General features: G+C 43.9%; 1 protein-coding gene across 8 annotated transcripts in view; it reads right to left on the minus strand.

Moving 5' to 3' along the window:
* NHSL1 (NHS like 1) overlaps positions 1–17,230 on the minus strand; it is a 185,356-nt gene extending 168,126 nt beyond the window's left edge. For 5 of the 8 annotated variants that reach the window (XM_052784502.1, XM_052784497.1, XM_052784495.1 and 2 more), the window contains exon 1: positions 16,841–17,225. In XM_052784502.1, the coding sequence (XP_052640462.1) occupies positions 16,841–17,198 (358 nt within the window). In that variant the 5' untranslated portion in view covers positions 17,199–17,225. Of the gene's footprint in view, positions 1–16,840 lie in introns of all 8 variants that reach the window. The other 3 variants (XM_052784494.1, XM_052784493.1, XM_052784508.1) reach the window with 2 other exon arrangements.
* Positions 17,231–17,493: the final 263 nt, after the last annotated feature.

The following is a 17,493-nucleotide window of genomic DNA, read 5'->3' on the forward strand; positions in this document are numbered from 1 at the left end:
TTTTTATGGTGGCGGTGGTATTTTCATACAGGGGTTTCCCAGTTCTTTGTGCATCCGTCCATTCTTCTGCATCCACAAATCCAGTATTTCCAGTTTCCAAACTCAAGATCTGTCTCTTCAAGACTTGCAGAGGAAGATCTCTAACCTTCAGGCAAGTCTTAAATTAGAGTAGAGGAGTTCTTGGAAGCTTGCAGTACAAGAGTGCTGGTCATTTTTAGAGGTCTCATAGGGATACTGGCAACCGTGAGCACTCTAAGCATCGGTAGTACTCATAGGATTTCATCCACAGCATTTTAACTTTTGTTGATTTTTCACATTCAGGTTTTTTCCCCTAAAATTCTCTCCGCAAAACAAGTGACACTTTTACCCCTCCCCTTCATCTGTTTATTTTTGTTTCACATACACGCTAAACCCCCACTAGCAACAGTAAGACAACACACATGAGAATCTAACTTGACTGCAAGATGGCTGCAGAGGACAGAACTTTGTTAGTTCAATGGGACCGATGCCTGCCTCATGCTAATTTTGTTTCTCTTCACTCCATCCCTTTCCATTTGTGCCCTCTGTTCCGGTAACCACTCTACCTTTTCCTTCCACGGCAAAACAGATTAATTCATTAAACACAAAGGAGACATCAACTGGGTATCACGGCACAGGTAGCCACGTTCCCCCACTTTCTGATCTCAGGACAGCCCAGACCATGGGCAGAAGCCCAGCTGGGAGCCACAGTGCCAGCCTGACACGGCACCGCTCACCCCACTGCGGCTCTACAGCAGTCCTGCTCTTACATCATACTCGTTACTGAATATTAATAAAGCTTGATTAAAAACTCAAGAGCAATCCTTAGTTAGGAGGAACTCTGTTTTCAGATTTCAATATTGCAAAATCCGGTTTCCAGAGCATTCCTGGATACACCACCGTTCAGGCTGCTACTTCCTCTGCTGGTACTTCCCTCTCCTCCCAAAACAACCCCCTCTCTGTTTTTATAGCATTTCATTGAAGAAGAATGAGGGGTAATCTCAGCAAATTTGCCAAAACACGAACCTGCGATAGCTAGAGCTACTGAAATAAATGGGGGAAAAGCTGGAGGGTGATAGGATTCCAAAAGACTTTTTTTATATAAAAAAGTAATTTAAAAAAAGGTACCATAATCCATACGCAAAGCAAGCTGTTCACAGAGAGGAGATAAGCGGAATATAATAGCATTTCCTATGCAATAGATAGGCAAAATGTTGACCTAAAACAGCTACCTAATTAGGAAACATTAGGAGATATCCTCCCCCCAAAAGAAAAAAAGAAAAAACCCAAAACTTACCTACACACTTTTCACTTTTTCTCTCTCTCCTACATCTTCACTACTATAAACATACTCCCAAAGAACCAGCCTCGGCATTTTTAACTCCTGAAGCGAGCAGGCTCTTCTCTACGAAGACAGTGCTTCAGCCTAATGACAGACTGAGCTCTGAGGATGTGAGCATGGGGGAGGGAAACTTCAATATTACAACCCATCCATCATCCACTTCTATAAAGCTCTTTTGTTCCAAGTTCATACTTAGCAACTCAAGGTCAAAACTGATGTTGGAAAATGCAAATCGTAAGTCAACCCAGACTTTCACCCCTCCATGTCTTCTTGACCTTAAACGCAAACAAGAAACAGGCAAAAAGTAATTTTAGCTACACAATCTACTTACATAAAAATGTATATCAAGGAATATAATCAACTTTAAAATGACTGCAGTTTAGGTCCTTAATCTAAACTACTAATGATACAGATCAGAAAAACAAAATCAGAATATATACATTTAGGATATAATGCCTTTACTTCTTTGGTTTTCTTACCATTTGGACAAAGTCAATCAGTTGTTTTTACCTGCTGGGGGCTTTTTTGTTTGGGTTTTTTTAATTTTTGTTGGGGGTTTGGGGGGTTGGTTTTTTGTTTGGGGTTGGTTTTGTTTGGTTTGGGGTTTTTGGTTTGGTTTTTTTTGTTTTGTTTTTTTTTTTTGAGACACACATGCACAAGATTTGATTGAAAACACCACAGGGAAAACTAACTTGTTTAAAAAAAAACCAACCTTTTCCTCTCTGGTAAAAAACAAAGGAACACATCTCTCTTAGCCTTTGGCTTTAAGAAGTCCTGGGTCAGATGTGGGCAGCCTTAACAAAGAAGAAAAATAGTAGGTATTACGAATAAAAAGCAAGGGTTTCACTGCAGCAGAGAAAACAGGATGTATTCCACAGGCTATAACTATTCTCCTTAGAAACACAATAGGGGAAAAAAAAAAACAAACCACATTCATTATGCTCAAATACTTAAGACCAGACTTTTCAGTGAACCCCATTTTTGCAAGGTTCCACAGCAGAAATCAACAGAGGTGCCAAATACCTGAGATTACAACCTTATCCAGTGGATATTTCCCAGAGGTGCTGTAACAAAAAACAGTTTACATGTACAACACAAAGATGGTGTAAGACAAGAGAACTCTGACACAAAACTGTGATCTAGTATTTAAATCTCTTAATTTTAGGATGATCTGGTAGTCCTTAGAATTGTCATCTGAAAAAAGTTTTATTACAAGAGCTTACATATAACATCTTTCATATGGGAAAAGTCCTGCCAAGAGCTTTAAATATAGCTTTATCAAATGCCAGTTTGGCTTCCTCCATGTGAATTTGGACACTTTAATGAGAGTTTATGAACTTTCATTGGAAAAAAAAAAATGAATGTATAATAATTGTTTGCCATCCGTGTGTCTAAGTAATAGGTTAGGTAAAATACCAGATAATCCTGCAGTCTAACAAAAACATTTTAAAATAAGTTATTTCTCTCCAATAGCTTTTATTTAGCCCTTAAATCACAAGTTTCATTTAAAGCACCATCACGCGTACAAAGTCCTGGCACTTAACTCGGCCTAAAGGGGTGCTTACTTAGGGGAAGGATTGGAAAATGTGTGTAATTAGCAGCAACACAGGATACCGAGGGACTACTTTATTTGATCAACTGCTGCTGTGGATGATGAAGGAGGTGGTTCCCGTAGTTCTCATTGGAGTTCACTTGCTTGCCCCAAGTAAGATGAAGAACAGAACTATATGGTATCTTTTCTAACCTGCTTGATAAAGCTCCCATCAACAAGCAAAAAAAAAAAAAGGGGGTACTGTAACCTAGTTCCTCAACAGTTTCCAAAAACCTAGCCAAGAATCTTTGTCAGAATTTAAAAAAAAAGCTGCTGCTGAAATTCTTAAGCATGCGGAAGGGTTGTTCAGGACTCCTCCTGCAAACACTGAATGCTTTTCACTCTCTAAGAGACATTGCCAACACTATCTGTAAGGTGAAACACTGGAAAGTTTCTGCTATCTCCACTGGAGATAGTTTCCATCTTTCTGAGATCAAGTTTATTACCTCGCCTCTCAACAGAAGCAGTAGGTATTTTTATTGAGAGTATTAAAGCTCTTCCAAAGAAGCCCTGCAAGGTCAGAAGCCCCCAAGTAAATAATTATAAATAAAAATAAATAATATTTTTTAAAAAATTATAATTAAAAAAATGTGATTTTTGGCTGCTGGCTTTGTTGCTTGATTGACTAACATCTTCCCTTACCCATCCTTTTTGAGATAAATGTGCTACGACATTTACCTAAGGCCCCAGAGTACCCCAGCTCTCTTGATCACATTGTCCATCTTGGGTGCAAATTAGCACCCCTCTTGGACAACCTTCCAGTAAGAAAAGTATATTAGTGGTCCTGCTTATAATGCTTTGACAAGAGGCAAGGAGCACAAACTGAAATACAAGAAATGCCATTTAAACATAAGGAAAAACTTTTTTACTACGAGGGCAGTCAAACACTGGCACGGGTTGCCCAGGCAGGTTGTAGATGCTCCATCCTTCAAGATATTCAAAACCCAACTGGACACCGCCCTCGGCACCCTGCTCAAGCCGAGCCTACTCTGACTAGGGAGTTGGATTAGGTGGTCGCATCCAGAGGGTAGTGGTCAACGGCTCAACATCCAGATGGAGATCAGTGACAAGTGGTGTCCCTCAGGGGTCAGTATTGGGACCAGTACTGTTTAATATCTTCATCAATGACACCAACAATGGGATCGAGTGCACCCTCAGCAAATCTGCGGACGACACCAAGCTGAGTGGTGCAGTTGACACGCCTGATGGATGAGATGCCATCCAGAGAGACCTGGACAAACTCAAGAAGTAGGCTCATGTGAACCTCATGAGGTTCAACAAGGCCAAGTGCAAAGTCCTGCACATGGGTTGGGGCAACGCCCAGTATCAGTACAGGCTGGGGGATGAAGGGATTGAGAGCAGCCCTGCCGAGAAGGACTTGGGGGTACTGGTGGATGAAAAGCTGGACATGAGCTGGCAACATGCACTCGCAGCCCAGAAAGCCAACCGTATCCTGGGCTGCATCAAAAGCAGCATGGCCAGCAGGTCGAGGGAGGTGATTCTGCCCCTCTACTCCACTCCGGAGAGACCCCACCTGCAGTACCGCGTTCAGCTCTGGGGCCCCCAGCGTAAGAAAGACATGGACCTGTTGGAGCAAGTCCAGAGGAGGGCCACAAAGATGATCAGAGGGCTGGAGCACCTCTCCTATTAACACAGGCTGAGAGAGTTGGGGTTGTTCAGCCTGGAGAAGAGAAGATGTCTCCGGGGAGACCTTATTGAGGCTTTTCAATAGTTAAAGGGGGCTTATAAGAAAGATGGGGACAGACTTTTTATTAGGCCCTGTTGTGATAGGACAAGGGGTAATTGTTTTAAACTAAAAGAGGGTAGATTTAGACAAGATACAGGAAGAAATTTTTTACAGTGAGGGTGGTGAAACATGGGAACAGGTTGCCCAGAGAGGTGGTAGATGCCCCTATCCCAGGAAACGTTCAAGGTCAAGCTGGACGGGGCTCTGAGCAACATGATCTAGTTGCAGATGTCCCTACTCATTGCAGGGGGGTTGGACTAAATGACCTTTAAAGGTCCCTTCCAACCCAAACTATTCTGATTCTATGATCTCCAGAGGTGCTGTCCCATGCCCGGGATTCTGTGATTTCAAGGACCACGAAAAGAGCATCTACCCTTTCAGTTGCAAAACTCTCAATACATGATCTTTGGTGACTGCTCAAGCAGCCTCAAGAAATTTGCCTTGAAAAGTTTCATTCCATTCAAACTCACACAGTCACAGCTTCAACAGCCGTTACCGACGTGCGGGGAGAAATCAAAAAAGGTACTGCAGCAAACAGCACATAGTTCAAGTACCTTTTCTAACACCCTGTAAGTGGAAACTATGCTCTAGCGTCAACTGAGATCACGCAGGACTTTCAGGCTGAGCGGTGAGAAAGACTCTGGTCACTTCAGCGTTTACTTACAGAGTTCATAACAAAGCCTGCTATTTGGTGGTGTCTGCCTTTTGTCAGTCGGTCATTTTTCCAATTTGCTATTTCTGTTAAATGCTGAGATATTCTGGGGTTCTCCCTGGTAAGTTCAAACTTCTGCTAGAAATATACCCACGCTTTCATTTGCCTTCAGGATTAAGTTTATTCATATTTTATTTATATAACCCACTAATAATAATCTAAATTAGAAATACCGTATGTGCATAGACATAACTAGTGATAAAACCAACGGAGCACAAATATGCCAAGCTGACAGGAGCTCAAACGAAGACAACCTTTTGTCTATCGTGACCTAATTAGTTTTTCTACCAGTTGCACTACACAATGCATTTAAATCATTTAAATATGTGATGTGTTAACCTGCAGCACATTATCTCTATGTACAATGCTAAACTACCAACTCTTCATCCTACTGTTTACAAACTCTAACTACTTCTAGGCTGCAGCAAGTTTCACAATTTGTCAGGAAGGTTACTAACAGTAACAAAGTGATTCGTGAGGAAAAAGCTACTGTATTTTGTGTGTTGGGAAAAGCAGTGGGAGAGGAAAACATGCTCTGTTAGAGCAACAGGGTCAAAACAACATGCCTTGCAGAGTGCTCCCTCCCATGTTACATACCACGCTCTTTAGAGGGGACATCACGAATTACAGAATTCAAGCCAAACTCAGCAACGAGTGGGAGCCAGCAAGATAATAAGTACTGCAGATAGTTTTGGTCTTCGTTCCCATCAAGTAGACACAATGTCTGTTTAACAGATACAGAACAAACAGAGGCTTTTGTGACATGACAAACTAAAAAACACCAAGAGCTGTATGTTTTTGTGCTATTCTTCACCTCAGGCAAACACTCCGTGGATTTCTAATTACCTGTTCTTCCTCCAGACCTCAAGAAGGCCCATAACTGTTATGAAACCTTGGGTTCTTCAACACAGACCTTTTTAAACCACACTTAACTAAATTGCCATCTTCTAGCTTGACTTGTATGTGTTGAGACTAGACTCTCTCGGGGCAAAGAGCCTTATGCTCACAGTTAAATCTGTATTGTGGCTGTGCTAAACAAGTGCTTTCTAATGTTTTAAGGAAATCTGTGATTGCAAGTAGGCCAACACTGCAGTTCCACCTTCCTTCAGGATATGCAAGCACAGCCGTGCAGGGGACTTCTTGCTGAAGGGCAGCCCTGTCCTACCACCGACCACCAAGACAAGGCAGGGCAAGTGAATTGGCTCGCACTCACCTCATTTTCTCCAGCTTTCCTATCTTTCCTGAAGGTAAAGATCATGATTATAGATTACAACTCCATGTATTTTATAATTATTATATAATTATAACTGCAACTATAATTTCAAAATCAACTGTAATAATCTACTTACACTTAAACCACCCTCGTTAAGATCATGCTTGCCTCCCCAGGACGAGGTAAAGCCTACACGACGCTACCCAGGATTTCAGCAAGCGCAGAGGCAGAGCCACTTCGGCACACGTTGCACAACCGGGGCTGAGCCCAGCTGCAGCCTGACAAGGTCGGGGCCCCCCCTCTCTGTGGGACTGCTCCCCGCAGGGCTCGGGCTGTCCCAGCCTGCCCAACAGGACTGTACATGCTCCCCACTGCGAGGGCAGCAGCCAGAGATACAGGGAAGGGTGTTGGCCCCGTGGAGATCAGTTGCTATACCAGTTTCCCTAATCTTGGCTCCCATCAAGCTCCCAAACACGACTGGTACAAAACCTTTCTATTCCCCCATTATTGCCCTTTTATTTCCTACCCTACCCGTTCCCCACGGCATGCATTCACCTGTGCAAACTGACTTTTTGTGATAAATACGCTTATACCTTATAATACTCTTGATCTTCTATCACATACACATGCTAGTAAAAAAAAGCTCGCAGGAGGAACCATGCAGTAACTACATACCTTCATTTTAATAGAACACAGAAATAGTTTAATGAACAAGTTTTAGAAAACTGCATCTAAACTAACACACCAAGGCATATTATGAACATTACAGTATTTTCATTCTCCCTCATAACACATGTAGAACAAACTTATTAAGTTCTTCCTCATATTTGAAGTTCACAAAATAGGGCCTCCATCTTTCCAACACTACAAATCAAAATAGTATAAAGGCGACTATAACCATATACTTCATTGCATTATTGTTCATATACACATTAACATATATCTCAATCTTACAGAATTATTATTTCCAGAAATTCTTGGATTCTTGGACTTCTGCAAAGAAACATTTTCAGTGTCTACTACGTATCTTGGAGGGGGAAAAAAATCATTCAAAATTTGAGAAAAAAAGGATTTTATTTGCTTCATGTCCAGAATAAATGGGGTGGTGGGTGGATCTTATTGTGTCATCAATCAAGCTTTGCTTGCGCTATCTTTCTTCTAAACTGAAAATCAAGTACCACAGCTAACAAAAAAGGGAATGTTTTAGGTAAGTTTTGTAAGAGCTTGTTCCCATTTCCTGGTAGTTGGCTTCTTTTTTCCAATTCAAAATGTTTTAAGTGCCTCTAAGGACAACGTGGCTAACAACATTTTGAGGTTTTCTTTTTAACATTTAAAGATACTGCATTAGCCAAACACCACTTGGTTTTTCAAGCCACTCAAGCAGATTCAGTTACTCAGCATGAACTAGATACCGAATAGGAAGGGAAAGCCAGCACCACTCACTTGGGAGCTCTTTCCTCCCGTACAACAGAACAAAAGGTGCCACTAGAGATAACCCACAAAGCACCCCTCTCAGGTCCTGCTGAGCTTCCCGTAAGCAAACTCCATCTGTTGCCAAAAGCCAAAACTCGCCAAAGTAGAAAACAGAAGACAGATATCCGTTTGCCAGGAGAAGGACTAAGCTTGCTTTCTTACTCAAACCCAAGCTGTTGGGAAAGCTTACCAATGTAACAACCAGACACAGAAGAATATATGTAAGCCAGCGGCAATATTTATCCCACCACTTAAAAGTTCGTGAGAGCTCTTCTGTAGCCAGCATTTTGATACTAAAAAGGAAAAGAACTGGGAGGAGCAAGGAGACAGAAGAGCATTCAAGTACAATATGTTACCATTTAAAATATTCTGGAGAAGTCTCTTGTCTTCATTTGCCACTTGGCCATTCAACCAGAAAAAATAAGAATAAAAAAAACCACCACTGTCACTATTACTCAATATACTTGAAATTTCTACTTTATCGTTTTTCCGCTACAATTTATGTTAGTATTTATTGCTAGTAGAAAAATTAAGTGGCTCAATTCTTCACCTAGCATCCATAGTTCCAATTTACTTTGAGGCATCTGTTATAGTCCTAATCTCTGAAAAATAGGAGCTAAGTTAATTAAAAAATTACTCTCTTAATCAAAATTTGCTTAGTTAGCCTACAGCCTGATTACAGTAAAACGAATATCCAATCAACTAACTTAACAGATCTACTGGTTGTCAAGATGTTAAATTTCAGATTAAAACAGAGCTGCCACTCACATATAGATTAAGGAAATTAAACCTACTGAAACATTAAAATGTCCTTTAAATTCCAAAGTTATAAGAACTCAACCACAGGTACACATTACAGTGAATTCCTTTGAGTTTTTTTTATTTCAAGTGATACTTGGATACTCTCACTTCCACCACCATAATGGTGTAAATCATTTTGTTCCTGATTTATACTCCTATAGCGGAGCAATAGACATCTCTGTGTTTGGAAGGGAAGCATTAAAAATGAACAAAGAGACGTAGTCGGACAGGATTAAGACTATTACTACGGTGCTATCCACTGTGCCGCAACCCCAGCTGGGAAGGCCTTACACTGGGGCTAACATCAAGGGCTATCAAATGGAGGGGTGAGAAGGGGTTGTCGTGAGAAAGCCAGAAGCTCCATCACATTTCACCCTTTCCTGCCTCTGCCCCCCACCCCCTCATCTCCTTCCTCCCAAATCCTGCCAACTCTCAGGCACGCAGAAAGTGCTGTTATTTGAGGAAGGGGAGATGCCCCAGGCCAGTTTTATCAGGCACAACATGGGTGGAGAGGTGCAGAGTGGACATTGAAATGGTCACACCTCGGAGCAGGCAGGACGGGAGATGGAGGGGCAGCTCAGAGCACACCTGGGGTGGGGAGCCTAAACTACTAAAGAAAAGGAAGAGAAGAGAAGAGGAAGGGGAAAAAAAAAAAAAAAAAAATCAGGCCTTAACCTAAAAAACGTGTAGACCAGTGGCTCCGACGGGGAAATTACCAAGAGGAGTTATGGCAAAGCAATCACTCAGCACTGCCCCTCTCTGCAGGCATAGCTACCCTGCCTCCAGACTGAACAGTGACGTAACCTCAACCACATTCAGCAGGACCTTAAACATTCATATTCTAACTACTCATAATTCTCAAAGGGCAATGAAATCTCATATGCACAATGCTGATTAAAGGACAAGAGGCCAATAAATAAATAAATAAATAAAACCTAACTGAAAACACCATAATTCACAAATGACAAAGAAAAAAAACACGACAGCCTGAAGTCAGAAGAAGCCCTGCCCAGCTAAAACACAGTACAATATAAATACAAACAACTTGCAAAGTCCACCCACATTAATCTGTGCTTAACCCACAGGTAGAAAGGTATTTTTTCGAGTCTCTTAAGTGGCATGTCATCCAAGCTCTCTGGAGATTGCCATCCAACCAGCAGGTTTCCTACCCAACCTACAGCCGAGAACAACATTTAATTACCATGTTTAATTGATCTTGTTAACTGTTAGGGTGGACAGCTTTGATCTCGCCTGCTGATAGCTAGTTTACAACTACAAAAGAAACCGGGACTTTGCATAATTGCCAAGCCTTCGATGCGCATTTTTTAATTCCTTCTATTTCTCAATCTCCCTTTCTGTTTGTGCTGCACTAATGCTCCTCACAACAGGAACCAAAGCACATGCCCTCACTTATTGTATCATTTATTTGAACATGCAGGGGAAAAAAAAAAAAGAAAGATGAGGAAAGGGAAATCGCCCCTCCTTCACCCAGAAATACGGAAAAAGGCCAGGAATTACCATAGTGAATCTGGCCTTGGCAACGTTAAGCACAGTATCCCGTGGCTGATGGCAGCTGGTACCAAAAGCTTCAGAGGAAGGTGCAGGAATCACTAAGCGCATGTGGGATAATCTGCTCCCCATCCCCCTTGAAAGCCTCATCTGACTCTCCACTGATTAGAGGCTGGTTTAAATTCCAGGACAGAGGTTTTGAGGAATTTCAGTGGTTTTCCACTGTGTTGTTTTATGTTTGTTAATAGGTTCACCCCAAAAATGCCTCTTCTGCAGGAACTTCATATTAGCAGCTTAGGAGAGAAGCCCACAAGACCAAGATTACTAGCTCGCACTCAACCAAGCTGAGACTTTGCCAATACTAATAGGAAGAGAAACTTCTGAAGACATTTTATTGTATCCTAAAATATCTAGGAACCTTCAAGATAGATCCTAATTAAAAACAACTAAATACAAGTATGTTTAATTCATTAACTACCTCTCCTAAACACCATTTTCCTGAGTGCTCAAGCCAATCATAAGATCTACGGAAATAAATGTTCATAGGTGGTGTATAATAGGTTCTGAGAAATGTACAAAGCAGCTCTACATTTCAGCCAAAGAGTGTCAACTGTTTTCAAAACAGCAAGCCAAACCCTCATCAAACTGAATTCAGCTGGAGCTTTGCCACTCAGCAGGACAGCGACTTGGCCCACCGTCCCCATGGGAAATCTTTTTCTAACTCAGACTTTCTTCCTGCTTATTTCAAACGAAATCTCCTTTGGATCAGGTTGAATTTCCACAGATAATTAGTCTTGCACTAGCTAAATAAAACAAGAGTTATATTGCTTCTGAGCAGCAATCTGAATAATTACAACAGGGTAAAAGAGAAAATTTCTTCCCCCCCCCCGCCCGCCCGCAAGGGGAACTTAGCAATTAACTGTTTAACATGGTTTGAACTTTGCTGCTCTATCTTCATATTACACAGCAACAGAGAGAGGAAAAGTACCATAGTGCACAGTCACCTCAAGCATCTGCAGAGTATCGTAGCTGAACTGTAGCTCCCACATAGTGTTAGAACAGAATTTTTCACCTGAAAGTCAGTCCTTTCTCACCAAAGCTTCCTCAACAGCACACCATGGTTTTGGTGGTTGGTTTGGGGTTTTTGGTTGTGGTGTGGTGGTGGGTTTTTTTTTTCTTTTGGGAGGATGTGTGTTTTGTTTGGTTTTGGGGTTTTTTCCTAAACCTTCTTCTAAAGAAGGTTTCTTCTTGTTATTGTAAGAAGACAAGTATCTCATACACTCTATCCCTACACCAGAAGCTACAGAAAGCCCAGCAAGTCAGCCTGCCCGTTCATCTCCTGCTACTGCTGATACTGTCTTGAATAATGCTCACTTTTGGTGGCTAGGGATGGAGGAGGGGTTTCCCTAGGAATAAGCTGAATAAAGCTTCCTGTTCGGCTAAAGCAGGAAACGTGCTCCAGTACTGCCTTGCACACAAAGAGTGGAAAATACTTACTAAACAAAATAGCAGGAGATGAAGTGTAAACTGGATTGTCCTTCCATCATGCAGACAAATAGAAAGCCATACTCCCCATCCCCCCCAGCTCTCTTGCATTAATGTGCTTAAACTTGAAAAAAAATACATACATATGTATACACGTTCTGCATGAACATCAAATGATTATGCTGTGCCTTTAAAACCAAACAGTGAAGGATTTTAAACAACAACAACGCTAATTATGAGGTAGCATTTCCTCCCTCCCACAGGATCAGTTTCTTCTTGTTAGAATAGGAGGTACAACTGGCCAAACCCCATCCTACTACTGGAGAAACTGAACCAGAAGTTGTCATTAGGTTAACCTCCCAGCATTTCTCTCAAAACATCTCTTCAGAAAGACTAAAAATAGCACAGAAGATGGAAGGGACAGCCTTCCAATCTGTTGAACCATTAAGAAAAGAACAGCAATATTAATTTTTGCCTAAGTATCTGCAGATGGTAGAAGACAAATATTAATGGAAAAAATGTCCTTCTTCACGCCCTATAAAAACAATGACTGTTTAAGGCCTCACAGCATTTCCCAAGAGCTGGCCTTGTAATTCACACAAGATTTCTCTACTGCCATCATATGCCTTTTGATGAGCTCTGATCACTTCAAAGAAGCATTTGTCCTCACCCACCCTGATGTTTAAGAACTGAAAGTGATGAAAACTGCATCACCTAATGCTAGGTCACAGCTACAGATGCACACTACTAGAAGATGAAAAGCTGTTAGGCAAGTTCCACGGTGTAAAACATATTACAGCAGCTGGATGCTGGAAACCTATAACAAAACATCACGCAAAACAGCAATGCACATCAGCTTAATGAAAACCTGACGAAAGACTATTAAAAAGAAGTACTGAATCTAATTCTCTAGACATGGCTAGTGCAGTTAAACTAAGGTCATGCATACTACACTTGAATTTTATAAACCACCTCGAGCCATTAGTACCTCCCACCACCATGAGTTATAACCAGTCATCAGCCCCATAGGGACATGTGTCATCATATTTTCATGTCCCTTCTTATGGCACAACACCCTGCTCATCATGCAAAGCTCAAATACACGTCAGGAAAGCATTTTTCTAAATGGCCTTAAAAATATCCTTGTATTGAAATAGAGTCAGGCACAAGTTTCTCAGCTGAGGGACATAAAGAGAAGCTTCTCTACCATCCTAAATGGAAAGTTTAAGACAGCCAAACTAAACCAGAGGAGCTGAACTATTCCAGTGAACCCCAACATCAGTGGCGAACCCTGGAAAAACCAACCATCACTAAGACCGCATACAACTGAAAGCTACCTTCAACATCCTGAAGTGGACATGAAATTAAACTCTCTGAGTGCGTGTGGCACACCAATACAAAACCCTTGGAAAGCACGCCTCCCAGTTGAAGGGCATGGCAGAAGTCCAGCTGCTCTTGATAGATGAGAAAGTTTACCCCCATAAGTGTTGCAAAGATGTAGCACCTACTGCAGTACAGCACATCATGAGCCAGTTTGCCACATCAGAAAGTTCCTTTACATGGGGTGCAATGAATGGATGTGCTTGAACTAATGCATTCACTACAGGATACCAAAGAGTATATAACAGAAGAGAAACGGCAGAGATCATTCAAGGCACACTGACCTATTAATACTGCAGTACGTGTATCCAGGAGCATATGGATCACACACACACAAGGATGCACCGTACAGCTAGACAAGCAAGTACAGTCCATGACCGTAAAGAATGACTAACTGAAGACAAAGAGCTTTGTTCTGCCTGCTTTCCCTCCCTCACACCCCCACCCATGCTCAGCCAGGAACAAACACTAATGGACCCCTGTTATCTGAAGGATACTACACGGAAACTTTACTTTGAATCAAAATGATGACAGTACACAAATAAAACCCCCTCACAGTTTCAAACCAAGCACTTTGCCAAGCACCTGGGACATATGTAGCGTAGCTTCTAACAGCTGCCAGCCTGCAGCTACTTCCCAAGAAGTGGTTGTGACCCAGATTTGAAGTTTGCTAGTCCTCTTCTGGTCCTTCCCATATAAGATCGTGGTGGGATCACAAAAGTCACCCTGTGACCTTCGGTTCCAAGAGGAAATTATTGTCTGGGCCCCACAAAGAGAACAAAAGCCATTTATTCAAGTAGAAATTACTCATGATTTGAAAAGCAGTTGTACAACGTCCTATCCCCTCATCCTGAAAGCCAGAGCAAAATACTTCAGTCACCTGATACAATGTCATGCTGCATCTGCCTGTGCGCAAGAAATACAGTAGTTTACAGTATTTTCCCCACAAGAAGAGGTTTATGAGCAATAAGAATCTAGTAAATGAGAAAGCAATTAAATTTGTTTACAATCCTTGCTGTTCTTAGAGTCCCACACCAGCAAACAGCTTTCTCCGTGAAGCTTCTGTATCTTCAAAAATGGGAAGGAAAATCCCCCTTGTCATTGTTCCCAAACAAAGCCAGCATTACTGAACCACTCTCTTTGTTTTGCAGATATTTCCCTTTAATGCCAGAAACAGGGGCAAACTTGCAGACAAGCCTTGATGGCTTGCATTATAGAGACGTTCATGATGCTAACTACAACTGATCATCCCACCCGTTCTCCTTGGCCAGATTACAGTATCTAGAAAGCACATAAAAAGAGAATTGGCATGTCTTTTTGTGCAACTTCACGTCAATATGCTTAGCCCACGTATCGATTCCTTGCGACTGTTAGGCAAATAAAATAATCCTCCTTTACAAAAAGTCTGTATTTCATAAGAAAGAAATCATCATTAATTCTTGTTGACTTTAATAAATGAGATCTTTGAAAAGTAAATATTAGCAGCAGCAGTGCAGCTGTTAAGTAGCAAAATTAAATTTGACAGCAGAGATGCCACTTACCAAAGAATTTAAAACCAAATGGAGAAAGCCAAACATAAGAACTGTGTCCAGTTTTGGGAATTGCAATGACAAGAGCAAAGATCATAAAATTAAAAGCAGTAACAGGCTTAGCTCAAAGAACTGAGTTGTAATAGAAAAAAATTATGTAGTAAATATAGAACTTGTGCAAAATGATGACCAAGAGAGAATACAATAACTAAACATCTGACACATGTAAAATTTCAGGGTTTGCACAGTGCAGCACTACCCTTATTTCACCCTTCCCTTTAGATGTGTTGCATCAGTGTGCAGTCATAATTAGCTCCCTATTTAAAACAGAGATAAATAAATACTGCTTCCTGTCAGGGCATCAATGTAATATACCACCATACTGCAGATATCCTCAGTAATAAATAATTCTCATTTCAAGTCTGACTGCACCTTGCTATGCCAAACTAACATAACTATACTGGCAGAAAAGGATATACCTGTCTTGATGAGGAAGAAAAGCTCCTTAAGTTTGTCAAGCAGTTACAAAGCCCCCAAAAAGCCAAACGGGTTATCACAAAACTTTAGCCTAACACTTACAAACCACAGAAATAGCCTTTTGGTAAGGGTGGTGATGGTTTCCTCCTTTGGAGGAACCGTATACTGAAGTATACGATAAGGAATAATTATGCGATGAAATAGGTAAGTTACCCATACAGGGTTCATACTCTTTGAATCTTACGTGTGAAAGGCCTTCCTTATCAATTTTTTTCCTAAGTATGCCATATGCAAAGCAGCCTTTCTACTCCCATTTAAAAGAAAACTACCGGTGGTCTCTGAGCAGCGATCGTATTTAGGCTAGGCTTATACCCCATACAGCTGCTGCAGAAGTTGCAACATAGTTCTTTGGATTCCTCAATGTTTCCAACACATTGAGAAAGCTAAACTGATGTTGCAAGCCATCTTTCACTGAGTCTGTGGGGAGCTAGGACACGCACAAATGCAACTCCTCCATGTAGCTGGTACAGTTTTTACACGATCCTTTCTCCAAAGTTGGACCAAGCTCGGAAAAAAACTTCTCCTATAGCTCTGTGTAGCTGTACAGTTAGTCGCTTCTGAGGGCCACTTTACAGGCTCGGAAAGAAACTTAAGAACCTCCCCATACTGCCACTACTTGGGAGCCCCGAGGCTGAATCTGGATCTTGCCGCTTGTGCTCCTTATGAACTTGAAAATACAAACTTGGGATCAGCTCTGCACACAGAACAGAAGCGCAGGAGAACTGAGAGAGGTACAAAACCAGCTGCAAAGTACATCCAGGCTTCTATTTACTGAGGTCTTCCCGTGCACATACAGAAGAATTAATGGGGCATGTGGGCTGAACTGTCAGGAGCCCGGCTGGCCTGAACTCTAGCGCAAACCCGGCAGAAACATATGAACAAGCCCACCCAGCCCTCCCCCCCTCCCTCAGGATGACCGCCCTCTCTCCCAGCTAAAGTCTCCCCGCGCTGGAAGTGCTGACAGCCAGCCGGCTCCCCGCCGCCCCCGGGTCAGCCCGCTGTCCTCGCTGCGGACACCCTCTCTCTCCCCGGTGAATTAGACCGCTGCCAGACGGAGGCACTGGCAAAACACCGGCAGCCACCGGCCCCGCACTTTGACACCTCACTGCCCGGGTGGCAGCCAGCGCCGGAGCCGCCGGGACGAAGCCCGGGGCCGGGGTCACCGGGAGGGGGGACGCGCTGCAGCCGGCGGGCACCAGCGGGAACCCGGGACGAGCCGCGGCGGGAGGCCGGGGGCGGCCGCCGCCACCTGAACACGGGAAGGACGAGAGGGGGATGCCTAAGTTTCGCCTCTTGCTTTTCCTCTTTTTTTATTTTTTAAAGCAAATAACTAAACGAAGCACAGCGCGCCGCCCAAACCGCCCCGCCAGCGGGCGGGCGCCCCCCGGCCGATCCCGGTCCCGGTCCCCGTCCCCCACTCCCCCTCCGCGCCCCCTCCTCCCCGAGCCGCCCCGCCACCCGCCGCCGTCCCGGGCCGGCGGCGGCGGGAAGGGTCGCACTCACGGATCTTGACTTTGCGGTGGTCGAGGCGGGCGAGGAGCCCTTCCAGGGCGCCGAGGCGGCGCTGGAGCCGGGCGTTGCGGTGGCAGAGGGAGTCCGCCTCGCTGAGGATCCCGCCGAAGATGTCGCCGGCGCAGCGGGAGAGGTCGGAGAGCTGCATCAGCAGCGACACCAGCGCGTACGAGCTGACCTGCTCCAGCGCCCCGAAGAGCGGCACCGCGCCGCGGCGGCGGCCGCAGCCCCCCTCCGCCGACCCGGCGTGGTCCCCCGGCGCCGGGCCGCCCCGCTCCGCGCCGTCCCCGCCGGCCTCCTCCAACCTGCACAGCTTCAGCGGCTCCAGGGTCCGCAGGGGGAACGGCATCGCGGCCGGGGGAAGGAGGGCAGCGCAGGGCACAGTGGCGGGAGGGGGCGGGCGGGAGGGGGGGGGGAGAGAAGCTAGGCGGCCGCCGCGCAAAAAGTCTTCATCCGCGCAGCGCCGCGGTGACAAAAGTTCAGAGAGAGGAGAGAGAGAGGGAGAGAGAGGGGGGGAGGGAGAACAATAACAAATGAATCGGGGCGGGAAGGCGGCCGCGCTACGCGCTCCGGGGCTGGGGGGGAGCCGCCACTGCCGCCGCCGCCTCGGCGGAGGGGGAGCCCCGCGCGGCGCCCATGTGCGG

This window comes from Harpia harpyja, chromosome 4, assembly GCF_026419915.1.
Source record: "Harpia harpyja isolate bHarHar1 chromosome 4, bHarHar1 primary haplotype, whole genome shotgun sequence".
Classification (NCBI taxonomy): domain Eukaryota; kingdom Metazoa; phylum Chordata; class Aves; order Accipitriformes; family Accipitridae; genus Harpia; species Harpia harpyja.